Source organism: Balearica regulorum, chromosome 1 (genome assembly GCF_011004875.1).
Source record: "Balearica regulorum gibbericeps isolate bBalReg1 chromosome 1, bBalReg1.pri, whole genome shotgun sequence".
NCBI lineage: Eukaryota > Metazoa > Chordata > Aves > Gruiformes > Gruidae > Balearica > Balearica regulorum.
In genome coordinates, this window is record NC_046184.1 from 2,813,744 (window position 1) to 2,833,135 (window position 19,392).

The 19,392-nt window shown below is 39.5% G+C and overlaps 1 protein-coding gene and 1 long non-coding RNA gene across 2 annotated transcripts in view; both read left to right on the forward strand.

The window, feature by feature from the left end:
- The window catches only part of CHCHD3 (coiled-coil-helix-coiled-coil-helix domain containing 3), a 160,463-nt gene that overhangs the window by 29,478 nt on the left and 111,593 nt on the right, over positions 1-19,392 (forward strand). Inside the window, exon 3 of the mRNA XM_075757290.1 lies at positions 166-250. Within this exon, the coding sequence (XP_075613405.1) occupies positions 166-250 (85 nt within the window). The remainder of the gene's footprint in view (positions 1-165; positions 251-19,392) is intronic.
- Positions 261-938, forward strand: LOC142602407 (uncharacterized). The gene is made up of 2 exons (XR_012836217.1): positions 261-595; positions 844-938. It is a non-coding gene; the product is annotated as an uncharacterized LOC142602407 (long non-coding RNA).

Genomic DNA, 19,392 nt, shown 5'->3' on the forward strand with positions numbered 1-19,392 from the left:
TTGGTGTGTATGCTATAATTTGAAAGGTGTTGAAACGACAAGAAAGCACTCCAACTGCTTTATAGACAAAAGAAATAAAATAGAGCACTGTATTATGCATTTTTTGTGTAATTAGATATATGTTGTGTTCTGTTAACATTTCATATAATTTTCTCTTAATTGTAGTTAATGATGAAGAGCTAAAGAAAAGAATAGCTGAAGAACTGGCACTAGAACGAGCCAGGAGAGACTCTGAAGCCCAAAAGAGAAGGTTGGTTTGTTAATAACAATATTTAAAGCAAACATGTACTTAATGATTTCATTACTGTTATTTATCTACTAACTATAAACAGTTGCATTTTGTGCCCCAAGACAAAATGGTAGGTAAGACCTTTGGGTGATATACCAAGTTTCGATATTAAATACATGTTAAAACAACAAGTTAGCTGCAATTTCCTTGTAAGAGCTGATATAAAATGTTGATCTAAATCCCTTTTGACCTCATAAGCCTGACTCTTTTTTGCAGTCTTTTAAGCTCAATCTTCACTGATTTCTCCCGAGTCCAAATATTCACTTTTCAGTGTAGAGATAGAAATAGCTTGAGAGCAATGTGGAGGTGAGTTACTTATAACCTCTCTGCTTGATCAAAAGGTGAATTTTAACAGCAGTAGAAATGGTAATTCTTGTTATTTCTGTGAATTCTAAGTATTTCTGTGACCTGCAGTATGTTTAGAACTGCTTTAGTAGTACAGCATAGTGCTTTGAAGATACAAAGTACTGTATTAAAACAGTTTACTGGTAGAAAACCCTTTTGATTTTCCTTCTGTATATTGAAACATTACTTTCTTAAGCGTGTCTTTTCAGAGATTGTAGTTACTGTGAAAGACTGGGTAGAGTCACACAGAATGCACCGGCAGACTTTGGATGCAGCGGTTTTAAAATATACTCTGCAATGTTTAGTATGGTACTGTGGGATTATTAGCAATTAAAAAAATTCCTGTTTGAATTTGGAATTGAGTTTGGCTGTATGGTGAGCTCAGTGAACTTGTGTGTTCATTCAGACTTTCAGTGATTTTCCTAAGTAGATAATATGACACACTGAATAGAAATATTAACCTACACATTGTCCTCCATTCTGAGAATGGGAAGAAAGGCTCATTATGACGGATTTAAAAAATTAGAATGTAATTAGTACTACTTAAACTGTCTGCATATATATCAGTTGTTTCCTACACATCATTATATTATTATTTAATTTAGTTAGGTTGATGGAGTATATAATTAGATAGGACTGCATAAATGTCCCAGAAAAAAATCAGGCTTTTTAATTTTTTTTTTTTTTTTTAATCAGCAATAAAGGAAATCAATATGTTACAGTGAAATCTCTCCTCTTTTGAACGGGGCTTTGACAGGGAAACTTGCATTACATTTGAGCTTAATGTTGACTGCTCAAGAGTTCAGCTAAACGTGATTACAATATGGAAATGTTTGTTTTGTAACTTCAGCATTTTGTCATTTGACACTTTTCAGTAACTTTTATTAAATATTCCATAATTCAGCTTGCGTGGGTTGCGCATTGGTCTGTGAAAGGTAGGGAGCAGATTGGCTTGTCATATACCTGATTTTATATTTTGTAGGGAATAATGCTGGCAGTCTTCTCTTTATTTGGCTGAGGATTAGTGGGGAAGATGTTGCTTATTAAAAGGATCGCATAAAATCTTTTTGTTGTCTTCAAATTAGGTTGAAGAATTTGTGGTTTTGAAATGTAAACTATAAAAATAAATTAAAATAAAAATATAAAAAATAAAATGGCAAATGTCAAGTCTTGTTAGCAGCTTTAATCCTTTCCTAGTTTTGATTTTATTTTTACTTTTTTAGCAATACACAAGGTTTTCTTATTATGCTTTCAACACAGTATAAAAATATATTTTAACTGGATTGTAGAAGCTCTTTTCATGTTGGGTGAAACAACTTTGAAAGATACAGATGTTTACTTAGCTATTTGAGGTCTTTATGGACTGAGTTCTGGTTGAGGTCCGTGGTTTAAAAACATTCAAGATGTGCTGTAGCAAATGTGGAGCTGTTCTCCTCTGGATCATATTCTGAGAATAAAGTGAACGTTACTCTGTTGATCACTTTAAGAATAGATTTATGTTGTTCAGGTTCAGCATACCTACCCCTCTTGTTTGCTTTCTCAACTAGAATAAATCTCTCCACCATGCAAGGGCATGAAAAATGTTTGCTCCATGTTCTTTTTCGAGGGAGGATCCATACTTTCAGGTGGAAAAAAAAAAATGCAGTCTTCTGTACAACCTCTTGCGCCAGTTTTCTGGACACTCATGCACTTACAGAGTCAGTATAATTTTTCATCATAACTTGACTTCAATTTTCAAGCAAGTATGTACTTTCTTCAGATAAAAGTATTTCATGTCTTCCATGTCTGTCTAGTGCAGAGTGTTCTAGGTAATGTAAACGTGAACAGGAAAAGATTACTCTCATCTGTAGTTATTTGTGATAAACATACAAAGACATTGATACGGTGTTGGAGAACAGAACAAAACCTGAGTTCCCAGCTGTACCGGGCTTAAAACCTATAACAAAAGGAAACTGTTAACAGAGATTCGTTCATAGTCATATGTCAATAGCTGCACAAGAAAAAAAATGTGGTGTAATGCAGGTTTCATATCTTACGTGGAGGGATGCAGTATCCAAATGCACTGTGCTGTCCAAGGCCAGCTGGACTGAAGCGTGATTCTGTGTCTCGTGTCTGTGTGAACAGCAACATGCAGAGCTGTGACTCTGCCTCTCTCAGCGCCAATGTCGGGCTCTTTCATAGGGAAATGAGTATAATGAGGCCTGACCTCCTGAACGTAAGATTTGCAACTTTTATTTAGGAAAAATAAGTCAAAGTGCCGGACTTCTGAATTTTGTTTATTAATTTATTTTTGGCAGAGGTGTGGTAACGGCATAAGCCCATCGTTAGTGAATTTAACTGGTATGCTAGCATTAAAAACTACTTGACTTTGTGCTTCTGATCTATTAACAGTTTCATTTGATAACCCACTACTTTTCTTTGTCGATTGTCTTTTAAAGACATGCTGATGGTATGTGACACAGAATTAAAGTTCTTTTTACTTCTCCTTTCATTTTATGAGATTTTTTTAACTATAAATGGTGTATTTTGCATGTGTACATTCTCATTCCTTTCTCAAAAATACCGTTTTTTTTCCAGTCTTTAAGTGAAACAGCATTTAAACATATAAATATCTGAAACTTGCAACTGTTTGTGTCTGATTCCAACTGTCTAATAGCTAATTTCAGAACTGTTTCTGTAGGCAGTGTATGACCACATTTTGATCTGATTGTGAAACGTATTTCACTCATTTTGTACTGTGAAGGAAGGAAATTTTAATTTTGACTTGCTATATAATTTATTTATTCACACATACATACACAGTACAGATGGACTACTTTTGCTATATAAAGTTAAGATCTGTGCTTATTTCTGGGACTAGAGCTAAAGACTGACTCTTCAAATTGTATTTCAATGCAGCAGTGATTTAGACCCAGCCTTAGAACACGTGTCCAAAATGGTATGCCCACTGATCTTTTGTATTATTTCTGTATGCTGCTTCATGTATTTTCATCTCTTTTTTTATGTATGTGATTGAATATAGTTACAAACCTATATGCTGCTTTGCTGAGAATATGAAGCCTGCCTAAGCTTTTGGCTGTATGAGCATAGGATGAAAACCAGGAGGCTCCTTGGGAACTTAAATTTCCTCACAGATAATGATGAACCTTTACAGGATTTTCTTCGCCCAAAATTTAAAAGTCTGTAGAGAGGTTGTGGAAATGTTGTAAGCTGATGTGAAGGTTAATAGCTACCGTCATGAGAATGTGTGTGGCTTCTAGTCTGTTGATGGAAATGTAAGCATTATCAATGGCTGAATTCCCCTGTGTATGACTGTCCTGGGCCAGGGCACCTCCTCATTCCACTTACTGGTTTTGCAGTCCAACAAATGGACAAATGTACCTGGAAGTGCTTTAATAACTATATTGCGCTTCATAATAAAGTCATATTGACCACAAAGCCCACTGAAGAGCTGAAATGGATTTTACTTTATTCATTCTTTTACTCAGCCCAACTGTTGTTTCTCACTTTGGTTTTTGAACATTTGAAATGTTTCATCTTAAAAGTATTTTCATTTAGAAAAGTTAAATTCATTATTATTTGATTGCCACAGAATTTACAGTGACTGCATTAGTTGATGAGACCAATTAATGTGTCAGAGCTACAATCTTATGATAATACTCAAGGTAATATAGAGGTTGTAACACTATCGGTATTATAGCAATTATAGCAATAATACTATTATTGTTACAGTTGGTAATATTAGAGAGCTTCTCTGTGTTTTGAACAGAAGTAAGAAGAAAGAGCAATGTGCCTTTTACCCCCTAGAGAAAATACAGCTTTGGTATTTCTGTAGTCTGTTTTCCATTTCATGTCAGTACCTACCAGTACCTCTAGAAATATTCCCTATTCTTACAGTGTTACAGAGAGACTCCACTCACTGTAAGGCTTCGCATTTAGTGAAAACGAAGTTTAAATTAGTACCTTAATGGTTCAGCAAACCACACACGCATCCCTACTCTGGGCATCTTTAGAAGGCTTTCTGGGTGTGATTTTTGTTACTGCCTCTGGTGTGTATGGTCCATTCAGACCAACTAAAGGAGCAGGCTTTTGCCCCCTGTGAAACACATGCCAAAACTGCTGTTGCACAACTCTGTAAGAAAATACTCTTAAAAATGAGAGAATAGGCACAAGACTGTGAGTTTGACAGTAGTGACAGGTAATAAATGATAACTGTTGACATAGTTTCTTTTTTCACAAAGTTCTTAATTTCATTTCCAGTGTCATAATAGAAAGAGATGCAAAGTTTCCGAAACTGGTTATTTGCCATGACATGAAATGATACAAAATGTGACAATGAAACTTGTGAATCCTTTAGCTATTTGGATTTCCTCCTGAGATATAGTCTTACCAGTGTAGATCATTACACTGTGTCTTATCGCAGCTCTTGAACTCTTTTATTTTAATCATTTTGTTGATGTTGGTGATGTGAGTCTCAAACAGCTCTTCCTATTGAAGTAATTGGAAGCATTTCTTCTGATAGCACAGAGGTGGCCTCGCACCATACAAGATGGTGCCGTGGCTCATAACCTTCAGCAATGAGAAGCTGCTTCTGGTCGGCAAGATGCATCAGCTCCGTTGAGTTCTGCAGAGAAGTCTGCACAACTCAGTGGACCAGTAGACGTGTTCTGGGACGATCCGACAGTAGTAAAACTCACACTAGCGGATCACAAAACGGACATTTGGAATAAAGAGAAATGGTATTAGGCTCAGTAGGTTTATTGCCAAAAAATAAACTTTACCAGTTATGAGATTTTTCCATTTTTGACTCTTGTGTCTCAGTGTCTGTTGTTTGCTCTAGTTTGCCTCTTACTGTCAGAATATGGTGCTGGAACTGTTGTACTGTCTGTCAGCCTGGGTGCCTGATTCTAAATATGTAGTAATAACTTGACTTTTGCCTTTTCTCTGCTTATTTTGGACAAGCTCAGCAAATATTTACTATTTTTCCTAATTTTCCAAGAATTCAATGAGTAAAAACTTTTAATGTTATGGCTCTGGAGAACAGGCATGGGGGAGTTAGGTGATTTTCCTTCTCCTCCCATCTTTAATTTCTAAAAAGAACGGAAGTTTGTCTACTACATACACTAACTTTGTTCTTGAATGTAGAACTATTCATTTGTTGGAGTCCATGATACTGTACTCATGTGCTCGATAAGTCTTTTTGTTTATAGAGAGTGTGGTGGGTTGACCCTGGCTGAGGGCCAGGTGCCCACCAGAGCCGCTCTATCACTCCCCTCTTTCATTAGACAGGGGAGAAAAGGTAAAACTTATGGGTCGAGATAAGGACAGGGAGAGATCATTCTCTAATTATCATCACGAGCAAACCAGACCAAACTTAGAGAGGGAATTCATCTTATTTATTACTAAGCAAAACAGAGCAGAGGAATGAGAAATAAAACCAAAATCTTAAAACACCTCCCCCCACCCCTCCCATCTTCCCGGGCTCAACTTCACTCCCGGCTTCAACCTCCGCCCCCCCCAGCGGCACAGGGGGACGGGAAGTGGGGGTTACGGTCAGTTCCTCACGCGGTGTTTCTGCCGCTTCTTCATCCTCAGGGGGAGGACTCATTGTTCCCCCGCTCCAGCGTGGGGTCCCTCTCACGGGAGACAGTCCTTCACGGCCTTCTCCAACGTGAGTCTCCTCCACGGGGTGCAGACCTTCAGGAGCAAACTGCTCCAGCGTGGGTCCCCCACGGGGTCACAAGTCCTGTCAGCAAACCTGCTCTGGCGTGGGCTCCTCTCTCCACGGATCCACAGGTCCTGCCAGGAGCTTGCTCCAGCGCGGGCTTCCCACGGGGCCACAGCCTCCTTCAGGTGTCTCCACCTGCTCCGGCGTGGGGTCCTCCACGGGCTGCAGGTGGAATCTCTACACCCCCTCATCCTCCCTCCATGGGCTGCAGGGGGACAGCCTGCTTCACCATGGTCTTCACCACGGGCTGCAGGGGAATCTTGCTCCGGCGCCTGGAGCACCTCCTCCCCCTCCTTCTTCACTGACCTTGGTGTCTGCAGATGTTCTTACATCTTCTCACTCCTCTCTCTGGCTGCAAAAGCTCTCTCTAACTGTTTTTGTCTTTCTTAAATATGTTATCACAGAGGCGCTGATTGGCTTGGCCTAGGCCAGTGGCGGGTCCGTCTTGGAGCCGGCTGGCATTGGCTCTATCAGACACAGGGGAAGCTTCTAGCAGCTTCTCACAGAAGCCACCCCTGTAGCCCCCCCGCTACCAAAACCTTGCCACGCAAAACCAACACAGAGAGTTTGCATTATGAAAGACATATACAGAAGAGAAGATATTTTGAAAAAGCAACAGTGAACAACAACTTACATCATCAGCATAATGATAAAATTTCAACTACTTTCAACCTTATCAGGCTGCTGGATTCCTCCACTAAAATATATACCAAATAAAACTTAGGAGGCAAATGAAGTATGTGATTCCCCATAGAAATTGAACATTCATGAATGATGATGTACCTCCCCCCCCCCCCCCCCCGAAAATCAGTGACAGTCAGTCTTATTTATTTTGCTAATCATTTAGCTTAGGCTAATGATATTTGTGGTTTTCAGTCTCTTTTGCTTGGCAAGTGTTTCATAGCTCCCACTTAATTAATATGATTTGGCACATGGCAAATATTAATTACATGTAGAATGAAGTGTTTTTGCAACATGCTGTGCATGATAGTCTCTTCAATATTGCAGAAAGTTTATTTTCTTCAAGTCTTCTGTATATATATGCATGCAGTTTTGTTAGTATGCCAAATATATGTTCCTGTGCAGTTTGCTGATGTACGACTGTCCCAAGAGACCCAGGTAATTGTTTCCCCTATACTTAGTTGTACTTGGATTCTCCTATATCGTATCTCCTGTGATTTCAACATTTGTTTCTTAGAGGAAAAGTAGGAATTTTAAGGCAGGAAAAGTAGGAATTTTAAGGCAGGGAAAGGCTTAAAAGTAGCCTTTTTTTTTTGTTTAGTGGCCCATCAGTAACTCTGTTGCTAGGTCTGCTCCAAAATTGTTTGAGGCATGATGAAGGTAGAAAATTATCAGGCCTGGCGCTGAGCATTGTGCCACTGTTGTTCCAAATCTTATTAAAAAGGATCTGATGCATGTAGATGTTACGTAGTGTATCTTGCCTCCTTTTTAAAAAGTCTGTTTATACAGTCTCAACCCTGCAAGATTACTTCTGTTTAAATTAAGATCATGGACATGGGTTAACTTGATTTGAGGAACATGCTTGAGCTTGTCCAGGTGACTTAATCTGAAGCTGGATGGGATATGTTCCTGGGAGCCCCTGTGAAGGGAATTGAATGCGTGGTAACTGTCAGTGGATGGGAAACAGTGGGTGGTGTGGAGATTAATGATTTTAACCAGCAGAGCCAGAAGAGAACTATTGCCTGTAACCTCAGGATCGTTTCAGTGTCTCCTAACTACCTTATGCTATAGGTACAAGCCTGCATTTTCTTTAGTAGTCTTATTCAGTCCTTGTCCAGCTTTCTGGGCCTTCTAGAGGTTGCCTGTTGGGATCCTCATTATCCCTTCCCAGTACTGGCTTCTGCTTATTTTCCAGTATGTTCACCAAAAAGCCAATTAGCAGAACAAGAAAGACATGGACCTGTTAGACCAGGTCCAGAGGAGGCCGCAAACATGGTCAGAGGGCTGGAGCACCTCTCCTATGAAGACAGGCTGAGAGAGTTGGGGTTGTTCAGCCTGGAGAAGACTCCAGGGACACCTTATTGCAGCCTTTCAATATATAAAGGGGGCTTTTAAGAAAGATGGAGAGAGACTTTTACCAGGGCTTGTAGAGACAGGACAAGGGGCAACAGTTTTAAACTGAGAGAGGGAAGGTTTAGGGTGGATATAAGGAAGAACTTCTTCCCTGTGAGGGTGGTGAGGCCCTGGCACAGGTTGCCCAGAGAAGCTGTGGCTGACCCTGGCTCCCTGGCAGTGTTCAAGGCCAGGTTGGATGGGGCTTTGGGCGACCTGGGCTAGTGGAGGGTGTCCCTGCCCATGGCAGGGGATTGGAACCGGATGGGCTCTAAGGTCTCTTTGAACCCAGACCATTCTGTGATTTTTATGATGGCTCTTGATAACTCTTAAATTTTGCTATGTTTTGACTATTTAGTCTCTTATGATGACTTTGGTAACTTTTCTGTGGAGAGCTACATGAAAAATGCTTTTCTTGAGTAATACAGATGATAGATTTTCAAACATTCCCTGGTAATGAATTACTGGAGTCTGTTCTACTTGGCTAGCTGGGCTCCATATGGTGTGGCATTTTATCTGTCATTAGCTGGATAACTTATTGCAACCTCTGTATTTCTAAACATCCTCATCTGTTTAAAGAAAAATCTTTCTAAACTCTTAAATCAGCTTTTAAAAATATGTACACGCTGGTGCACAAAGGTGGCTCACAGTGGTAGGTTACTAGATTGCAGCCATTAGCATCTTTATATGGGTTTTTTGTTTGTTGTTGTGCTTGGGGGAGGGTCCCTATATAAGTGCAATTCACTTTACGGTTTAATTGATACTCTGATGTGTCTGAGTGCTTCCCCCCCGACCTTGTTTTGTCATATCTCAGCAGTACATTGCATATATGACAAGCTCGTAGTAAACTTCTTGGAGCAGACAGCTTTTGCAGAAAAGAACAACAAATGCACCAGTGAAAATGTAAAATGAAGGAAGAATGAAGAACAATATTAGAGAAGAACCCTCGGGGAAACTACACACCAAAAATGTTATATTAAAATCAATACTGGGGCTTGACCTTTTTATGCTACTGTATATTTTAAAGCTTACTATTGATTTCTGTTTTAATAACATGTTTATTCTAGTTTACTGGCATAGGTCTGCAGAACACAAGGAAAAAATAAAATGATTGATTTATTTGCAGTATTCATTCTATGTTTTACTGAGATAAATTTATGAAGAGCATATTAATGTATTTTCAGGTTATATGGGTAGTGCACTAAATGTGGTGAAAACTTTTTGAAGTAATTTTATTTTCTTCCTAAATTATTATATTTTCACAGGTAATCAACTGTGGTGAATTGGGAGACTGGCTTTTTCTTGCAGTATTCTTCTTATGGGGGACAAAAAGCTACTTTGGTTGAAAATAGTTGTAAACTAGTCTTCTGCCACAGGGACCTCTTGATAGTGTTTAGATTAAGTGTGAAAACAGCCAGGAAAATTCTATCTACTACTGACAGTAGGATAGAAAGCTGGAAATACTGTGAAGCAGTAAAAGGGACTATGAATGTTTTGACTTCTGATAGGCTAAGAATAAGAGTTTGATGTCTTCTGGTATGAGTGACCATACTGTTTTTAAAAACAGCTCAACATATTACCCAACTGATAATCACATTTAGGAATGCAAGAATTGGTACAACAGACTTGCAGCGAAGCTTGCCTCGTCTGATGATGTTTCTGTGAAGTAAGTATTGCAGAGAGAGATTCAAGTAATGTTTAAAAATAAAATTGAGAGAAACTGCTTTTAGAGGGAAGTTTCTTCATTACCGTTGTCATTCCTGAGGGAGAAAAAAAAAGTTACACACTCTGGAGTGAAAAGGTACACTGCTGAAGTAAAGCTCTGTTGTCAGTATTGCCACGTTTATGTAGCCTATGGATAATTATTCTATCTTTGTTGATACATCTTTATACAGTATGACTTGTCTTCCACAAATCCTGGGAAGCTTAACCTTTTTCTAGTATGACATTCAGTGTATCAGAAAAAAACCACCTGGCTATTGATTTCAGAGAGCAAAACTTGGATATTTTATAGTGATAAACAGGACTTCGGAAGGTAAGTCCTAAGTTGCATATAAACTGGAAGGAAAGGCTGATGTGACATCTGAGAAGGGCCTCCCATCTCTGAACGTGACATGGACATGTGCATGACGCTCTCCTTCCATATCTGAAGATATGTATAATTGGTAGAGAGAGGACTTGAAATAGTAATTGGGTAAGATTGCAGAGTAGGCTTTTCTGGAGCATAAAATCAGATAATGTGGGGCAATGGTGAGGGCCATTCATTTACCAAACCATTCAAGTTTCATGTGTATAGCTGATTTTATAAAAACAAAAAAAGTGAAACATCTTTCCTTTGAGTGTCTGAGGCCATTTCAGCCTCAGGGCTGGGAAACAGGCACAGAGACAGCAGCAAGGCTTGGCATCACTTCCACAGGTTGAGTTCTCCTATTTCCCCCGCCAGTCATGCCATCTCAAGCATTTTTTCCCCCCTCTCACCACAGAAGTTTCTCTTGCCTCATCTCACACCCAGCAAAAGATTTAGAAGTGAATTTATTCTTTGGCAGCTGTAATATTACCGAGGTCTGGAGGATTATGGGATAATACTGCTCTGTCACAGGAAAAGAGGGAATGAGGAAGGTCAGGCTGGGTCAAGACCATCCCCTTCCAGGGAAGGGAAGAAGCCAAGATCAGGTGTGAAGACATTTTGGATTTGAGCAGAGATTTACATATTAAGCACTGTGATCAGGTGAGCTATTTAACTGATGCCTCCTTGGACAGCCAGATGTTGAAAAGATAATTCTATTATGGAAGTGTAAGTCACCTTCAGAATGAGGTTGCACTGTACCTTTTTCTTTTTAAAACCGTAAAAGTTTAGTGCATGATCTTACCTGCAAAAATGCCAAGGAAGCACAAAAATGTTTGCAGCCATGCTGCCTATGAGGGTTTGGAAATATCAAACTGTCAGAGAAGCCTGTTTTACTTATTGTTTTCTGGGAAGAAAAAACAGTATTTGGCAATGGTAGAGTTGCTCTCCAAGATTTCTGTTATTGGTCTGACTCTCCATTAATGCCGTTTTGTCTAGTTCCCAGTGTATACAGAGATGAATCTTGGAGACAGGAAGTAGAAATTGGAGAAAGCAGCACTATAATTCACTCCTACCTTTATAAACCCCAATTTTCACGGGATTATTTTTCACTTCGATTTTAAAACTTGGCATCTCAACTGACAACTTGTATACCGAGCTTCATCTTGATAAGTTTATTTCTAGGAAAGATGGGAGAATGACATGAAGGCAGTGAATTTATTTGGAGAGGGCATCAACAAAAATAATACTGTTTCATAGTTTTAGATTCAAGTAGGGAGGAGGGAAATTATCCCCCCCCTGGCAATTTTAAACAAACCTTTGCTTTCAAACCGCTGAGCTCTTTCATTTTGAAAAGTAGCAAATGAGCAGACATAGTAGAAAAACACTTAAAAATAATAAGTTTTGTAACTGTCACTTCATTTTAATGGATAATTAATGTTGTAATTTCATGACTGCCTTTGCAGATCCCAAGAGGAGTGATATTAAGTTTGAAAGTAATTTCAAGTGGAGTTATGTGGATATTGGGAAAAGTCTTAGCTAAATACATATACGAATTATGTAAAACAGTTTTACTATTCTGAGTTAGGTTCTCTGCACGCCTCTGGCATAAAGGTAGAAATTTGTTCATCTATTCTGTCTTTATGTAGTACTGATCTATATGCACATATTTTAAAAACAGTGGCTTTATGAAGTATAATTACAAAATCCCCTCAAACAACCTTCCCTTCTTCTTACTCACTCTCCCTCCTCTCAACACCTAACCTTCCCCCCCTGCAAAAAAACCCCCAAAAACCCAACCCACAACCCAAGTATCTTAATAAAGAAAGTCAACTCAACCTTCTTCTATAACGTATGAGCAACTGTCAGACCGACAAGAGTCAATGTCCATATTGCAATGCGTATTAACAAGCTGTCTGTGGAAGTATTGTTAAATTGTAGAGCTGTATATAATTACGAGTTTTGAAATTAGTGTCTTTGATCTTTTGATCAAGGACTGACACATAAAATAATAGCCATTAGCAAAGATTTTTCCATTGACAGATGTTATGCTGAGACTGGAAGGCAGCTGGAAAAAGGAAACGAATATGTTCAACTGAACGTTGTTACTTGGACCCCATTGTTATGGGTGATTTGAGAAATATAGTGTTTGAAGTAGGGGGTAATTGAGGGACTGGAAAGAAATGTTTAAGTGGGGCAAGGTCGAACATAGTCTTAAATGAGACAATTTGTATTAAGTTCAGTGTTTTCTTGGGTTGGATAACAGACTTCAGACTAAAGAAAGAGTAAAGCAAAGCACTTGGTACCTTGCCCTCCCTGTTACTGCTGCTGGACATGTCTGAAACTATTGTAGGAATTGTGAGACACCTTGGGACTGACCAAAGACAAGCGTGTAATGGGATAGATAGTAGGGAGGTGTGTTGGGTTTGCATGGCAAGGTTTTGGTAGCGGGGGGGCTACAGGGGTGGCTTCTGTGAGAAGCTGCTAGAAGCTTCCCCTGTGTCTGATAGAGCCAATGTCAGCCGGCTCCAAGACGGACCCGGCGCTGGCCAAGGCCAAGCCAATCAGCACCTCTGTGATAACATATTTAAGAGAGAGAAAAACAGTTAGAGCTTTGGCAGCCAGAGAGAGAGTGAGAAGATGTAAGAAACTCTGCAGACACCAAGGTCAGTGCAGAAGGAGGGGGAGGAGGTGCTCCAGGCGCCAGAGCAGAGATTCCCCTGCAGCCCGTGGTGAAGACCATGGTGAAGCAGGGTGTCCCCCTGCAGCCCATGGAGGGAGGATGAGGGGGTGTAGAGATTCCACCTGCAGCCCGTGGAGGACCCCACGCCGGAGCAGGTGGAGACACCTGAAGGAGGCTGTGGCCTGGGGGAAGCCCACGCTGGAGCAAGTTCCTGGCAGGACCTGTGGACCCGTGGAGAGAGGAGCCCACGCCAGAGCAGGTTTGCTGACAGGACTTGTGACCCCGTGGGGGACCCACGCTGGAGCAGTTTGCTCCTGAAGGTCTGCACCCCGTGGGAGAGAGTCACGCTGGAGCAGTTCGTGAAGGACTGTAGCCCGTGGGAAGGACTGACATTGGAGAAGGTCGTGAAGGACTGTCTCCTGTGAGAGGGACCCCACGCTGGAGAAGGGGAACGATGAGAGGAGTCCTCCCCCTGAGGATGACGAAGCGGCAGAAACACCGTGTGATGAACTGACCGTAACCCCCATTCCCCGTCCCCCTGTGCTGCTGAGGGGGGCGGAGGTTGAAGCTGGGAGTGAAGTTGAGCCTGGGAAGATGGGAGGGGTGGGGGGAGGTGTTTTAAGATTTGGTTTTATTTCTCATTCCTCTACTCTGTTTTGCTTAGTAATAAATAAGATGAATTCCCTCTCTAAGTTCGGTCTGTTTTGCTCTTGACGATAATTAGTGAGTGATCTCTCTCTGTCCTTATCTCTACCCATAAGCTTTTTGTTATACCTTTTCTCCCCTGTCTAGTGAATGAGGGGAATGATATAGCGGCTCTGGTGGGCACCTGGCCCCAGCCAGGGTCGACCCACCACAGGAGGAATTAACGTTATGGGAAGAGTTTACTTGCTGCTTAGGGATCAATTTTGGAATCACTATCACTTTTATATTTCAGTAATATTTATAATGAATGAAGTGCTAATTTATATATGTGTATGACCAGCAGTAAAGAGGAACAGGTCACCATGAGGAAGAAGTGGATATAGAATAAAGTAGTGAAGTTCTTGTAAAATTTAATAATATGAAGTGCAAACAGTAATACAGTACAAGACCATAGAAGAATCTCACTCAGGTTACTGTATGCAGTTTGAAGGTGTCTTTGGACACCCTTCAGCACCTCCATGCCTTTCTGGTAGCAAGGGGCCCAAAGCTGAACACAGTACCTGAGGTGCGGCCTCACCAGTGCCGAGTCCAGGGGGACCATCACTGCCCTGGTCCTGCTGGCCACACCATTTCTGATACAAGCCAGGATGCTGTTGGCCTTCTTGGCCCCCTTGGGCACACTGCTGGCTCATATTCAGCTGGCTGTTGACCAACACCCCCAGGTCCTTTTCGGCTGGGCAGCTTTCCAGCCACTCTTCCCGAAGCTTGTAGCGTTGCCTGGGGTTGTTGTGACCCGAGTGCAGGACCCAGCCCTGAGCCTTGTTGAACCTCATACAGTTGGCCTCGGCCCATTGATCCAGGCAGTCCAGATCCCTCTGTAGAGCCTTCCTACCCTCAAGCAGATCAACACTCCTGCCCAGCTTGGTGTTGTCTGCCAACTTACAGAGGGTGCACTCGATCCCCTCATCCAGATCACAGATGAAGAAGTTAAAGAAAACTGGCCCCAATACTGGGGAACACCACTTGTGACCGGCCACCGACTGGATTTAATTCCATTCACCACGACTCTTTGGGCCCAGCCATCCAGCCAGTTTTTGACCCAGCAAAGAGTACGTCCGTGCAAGCTATGAGCAGCCAGTTTCTCCAGGAGAATGCTGTGGGAAGCGGTCCTTTTCCCAGACCTAATTCTATCGTACTTAATGAGAAATTAGTTCAGTGTGTTGATGTATTAAAACTCACTTAGGTAGAACATAAGTTCAGGAAAGTTCTATTCCAATATTAAATGTAGAGGAGTTTTCTGCATTCCCATGCTGTTTTTCTAGTAATGCTTTGGTTTCTAGTGCTAGGAAGTCCCTTCAATTTAGAAGAACTTTTTTGTGTTGTCATTCTGAGGCTTTTTGTGAAGAAAAAGATACTGCGTTTCAGATAATTTGTTTCTGTATCTCAATCTTTAACTATGTTTTGCAGAGGCAGATGAACTTTAGGTAATTTATCTGACTTTGCAGTCAGGTGAATAATCAGTTACTAAAAATTGAGTAGGAGAAATATCCATTTCACACTTCTCAGACCTCAGTTCAGGTTAAAGTTGTTTTCCTGATGTCTCTAGCATCTTTTCAAATCCCTTGTCAGCTACACTGATTTTTTTCAACCATAGCTTTCTATGGCACGTTCAGCATGCACTCATTAAATATTGAAACTCAGTACTCGGAATCGTTATTCATTCATTAATATTGCATCATGACCTAAACTGCATTGTTCAAAACATTTTTGGATGTTATGCAAGTCTGTCAGAATGTATTAACAAACTCGCTAGAGTCAAACTAAGCAAAAAACCTGATGAACAGTTTCCACTGTAAACACATTGTGCTCTTATTTTTAGTAAGCTTTTTGAGTTGAAGGGGTATCATACAGAAATGGAAGTGTTCAGAGATGAAGGAAGCTGGATAAAATTAACATTAATAAAAAACCCCCCTCATCGTAAGAAAGCATACAGACACTATATTTTTTATTGATACTGAAATGTTTTAGTTTTATGTCTTCTTTCATGGAGTTCATATGTAAGGATCATTTCCAATTTTAAAGACTAATACCTCTTTAGATCTTTCTGCCTTTTATAGAGAAGAGGAGAGGATGATTTTCCTGATAGTGGACTTCGAAACAGGAAATATTTTGATGTTGGTTGGTTGGAGGTAATGAAAAATGACATAGTTCATACTTCGGACTTGAATGAGTTTATCTCGGATCACCACAGATCCATCAGATTGTGTAGCTTGGAGACTGTAATAAAGATATAATAACTGGCAAGCGATCATTACCCTGAAAAGTAATGAAAAGAAAATGTTTAATCTTTGATAGCATAATAAATTTTCAATATCTGTAATAAGGGCTGAAAATGATATATTGGTATAGTTGCTTTTAATATAGTATTGTTTACCAATTTTAGATTTCGTATGGATTCTGGATTAATTTGGAATAAAATGTGTAGTGGCCATCGAAGCACAAACCTAATATTTTTGTAATGTTTCTCAGTATGTTGCTGTTGTCTGTGAATTAAAAGGTGCTTTTTCCTTAATGATAATCTTTAATATCTGCAGGTGTTTTTCAAGAATGACAGAAATTGATATTTTGAAGTAAACAATAGAGTGAATTCTTCTGGATTGAGAATTAAATTATTCATCTTGTTAGCGTGGCTAGCATGTTTCATGCTGTGCAAGATTACAGTACCATGTCATAAATTCATGTGGTAAAATTAACAATATTCTTCTCTTGAACCCATTTAAAAAATGGATCTGAAAAGCGTAGAAGTCTTTTTTTTCAGAGTGCAGTGAAGTTCGAGCATGCATTTTTTGGGGAAGTATTTTTGTATTTCTTGAGATACACAAACCCAGATGATTTCTTCAATCAGAGATGCTTTCTTGCTTGTTTCTTAAATTTTTAATTCTGCTGCAAGTAATTGGAGAGAGGAGCTAGCTGTGTATTTTGACTTCACTTATTTTGTTGGACCCTATATGATAGTTGCCAGTTATCCATTTTAAGTGGTTACATAATTGAGGAATTATTTTTGTTTTGTATTATCTTTGTTGTTATTTAATAATGGTTTCATTTGAATAGAAATAATTACTTAAACCTATATATAGAGGAAATATAAAATTCTGAAAACCTAAAGAGCAACTTTCTACATAAGTTTTTAAATATAGATGTATTCAATCTATTTATTCCTTAATATGCATTAATTTAGGCAAATTTGCTTTTCCTTTGTCAACTGCAGTAAATGGCCAAGATGAACTAAGCAACTGAGATTATTACTTATTTTTTTTTCATGGTGCTTGTGACGGTCAGCGATAATTGATGAGACTGTTGTGTGCTAGCTGGGTGCTCTTGGTGCTGGTGACAATCTAGGGTACAGCATTACTGCCATAATATTCCAGCTAGTTTTCGTTCAAGTCTGGGCTAAATCAGTACCATTAGCTTAGGGAAATGCCATAATTGAATTAATTTGCGCTTTTCCATAGCTGCAGAAAAAGAGGTTTTCCTGCCAGAGGTGTGGGGTAAGCATTTCAGGCTGTCTTAGATAATGCTCTGAAACATTTGGTGTATTCACACATAGATTCTCTTTCACTTTATCTTGCATGACGTATGTACATAGCTAGTTCAAAAACTGTATAATAACAAACGCCACCTAGAATCTCACATTCACTGCTTTTATAGAAAAAAAAGAGATGAATGAAAGAGAGGAGTGCAGAAGCAAAAAGGTTATTCTGCTGAAATGAGATGTTTCCCCTTTGGCTTTGGTCTGAAGATCTACTTCAGGAGATGGTTGGGACACGTGTTTTGATCACATATATAACTGATTTTGATTTTGCCTCTGTTTCTCCTGCCCACCCCTCAAAAAATCTAGATCTGAGAACAAATTTGCTTATATATGAGAGAGCATCTTTTAAAATTCTTTTCATCTGTCTGCCGATGCGAGATTGTTGCTTGAGAATAATGTGGTAGGTTTTCTGTTCAGTTTTAACTGCAAACATGATTTTGATTAAAGCACTTCAGGAATAAAACAGTCCAAGATTTGTCTTATAGTAGAACCTAAATATGATAACTAAAAATATCCAAATTCTTATTATGCCTTTATTTGTTCTGAGATACACCAACCACCAAAGATTTATGTATCAGGATTTACCTAGCCTCTTGCAGTTTCCTCCTGGATTTTTTTTTTTTTTTTCCTTTGGTGACAGCAATGTTCAATCATACTTCTAGTTGGGTTTTTTTTTGAGGAAAATCCAAACTTCATATATTTAAGCCTGCTTCTTGTGTTCAGTAATTTTCATGTGTGTGGTGGTGCTCTGCTTTGAGTGAATCCAATGGGCTGCTGTCTCCAGTGAGATGGGAATTACCAGAATCTAGGAATTTTCTTGAGAGGGGATCTGGATTCAAGTTTTTTATTCAAATAGGTAAGCTTCATAACCATCTCAGTATTCATTACAAAGGAAATTAAATAATTTTTTTGTCCTCTAGCTAAGCTCTGAAGTCCAGTCTTTAAAGGCAGTAAGAGCTTAAGACAGAGCATTTTTCTTCTTTGTTTTGAGATAAGCAGGATGTTTGCAGTGCTGGGAAGGCTATTGGTACAAAGATGTGTCCAGTTTTAGCCAGTGCAACTTATTTTCTTCTGACAAAAGGTTTTTTTTTTTCCTCCCATGTGTTAATGCCCAAGTATTGGCTATATTTATAATATCTGTATTCAGGAGATGGCCAAGTTTTCTACTTGGAGAGCATGCTTTTATTAAAACATATATAACAAATGAATCTATGCATCTTAGCACAAAAAAACCCAGCAAGTTTTCTAGGTATGCACTGATACATTTTTCAATTTCAATATTCACAAGTTTGAGTAGTACTGAAAACAGATTTCCAGAACAAGGATGGTAGCTGATATGTTGTTTTGAAGTATATCATCATTACAAGAAGTATGTCCAATAGGCTAATTATGTCAGTCACTGACTGCAAGGATGTACTCTTGCTTCCAAGATAAGAACAGGTTGAAGTACCACGGAACAAGCTAAAAATTGAACTTTGTGTGTTCTTGATTGTTCAAAGAAAAATTTCAGGAAGCTATGCACACCGTTTCGTCTTCAGTCTGTAAACTTTGTCTTCGCACAAATAGCAAGATGAAAGGTATTGTTTGTTATTTTTACTGTTGCTTTATTTAATGTAAATACTTAATTACTTTTAGTTATCTACCAGCAGATAGTTCTATGGATAGATGGAGATGTCTATTTAGATATGAATACCAGAGTATAGTGTTAAAATCAACAGCAAAAGGAAGACTGGAGTAAGTGCTAAATGGAGCAGTGTGTCCCTGGTGACAAAGGCAATGGAGAAGGTGGAGATACTCTAAAGCCACGTTTGCTTTCTCTTCCTCTGTCTTTACTGGCCAGCTTTCAGGAATCCCAGGACCCTGAGACCAGAGGATTGGTCTGCAGCACAGATGACTTAACCCGTAGTGAAGAAGGGTCAGGTTAGGAACACTTAAACTGGACATAGAAAAGTTCCGTGAGGACTGATGACTT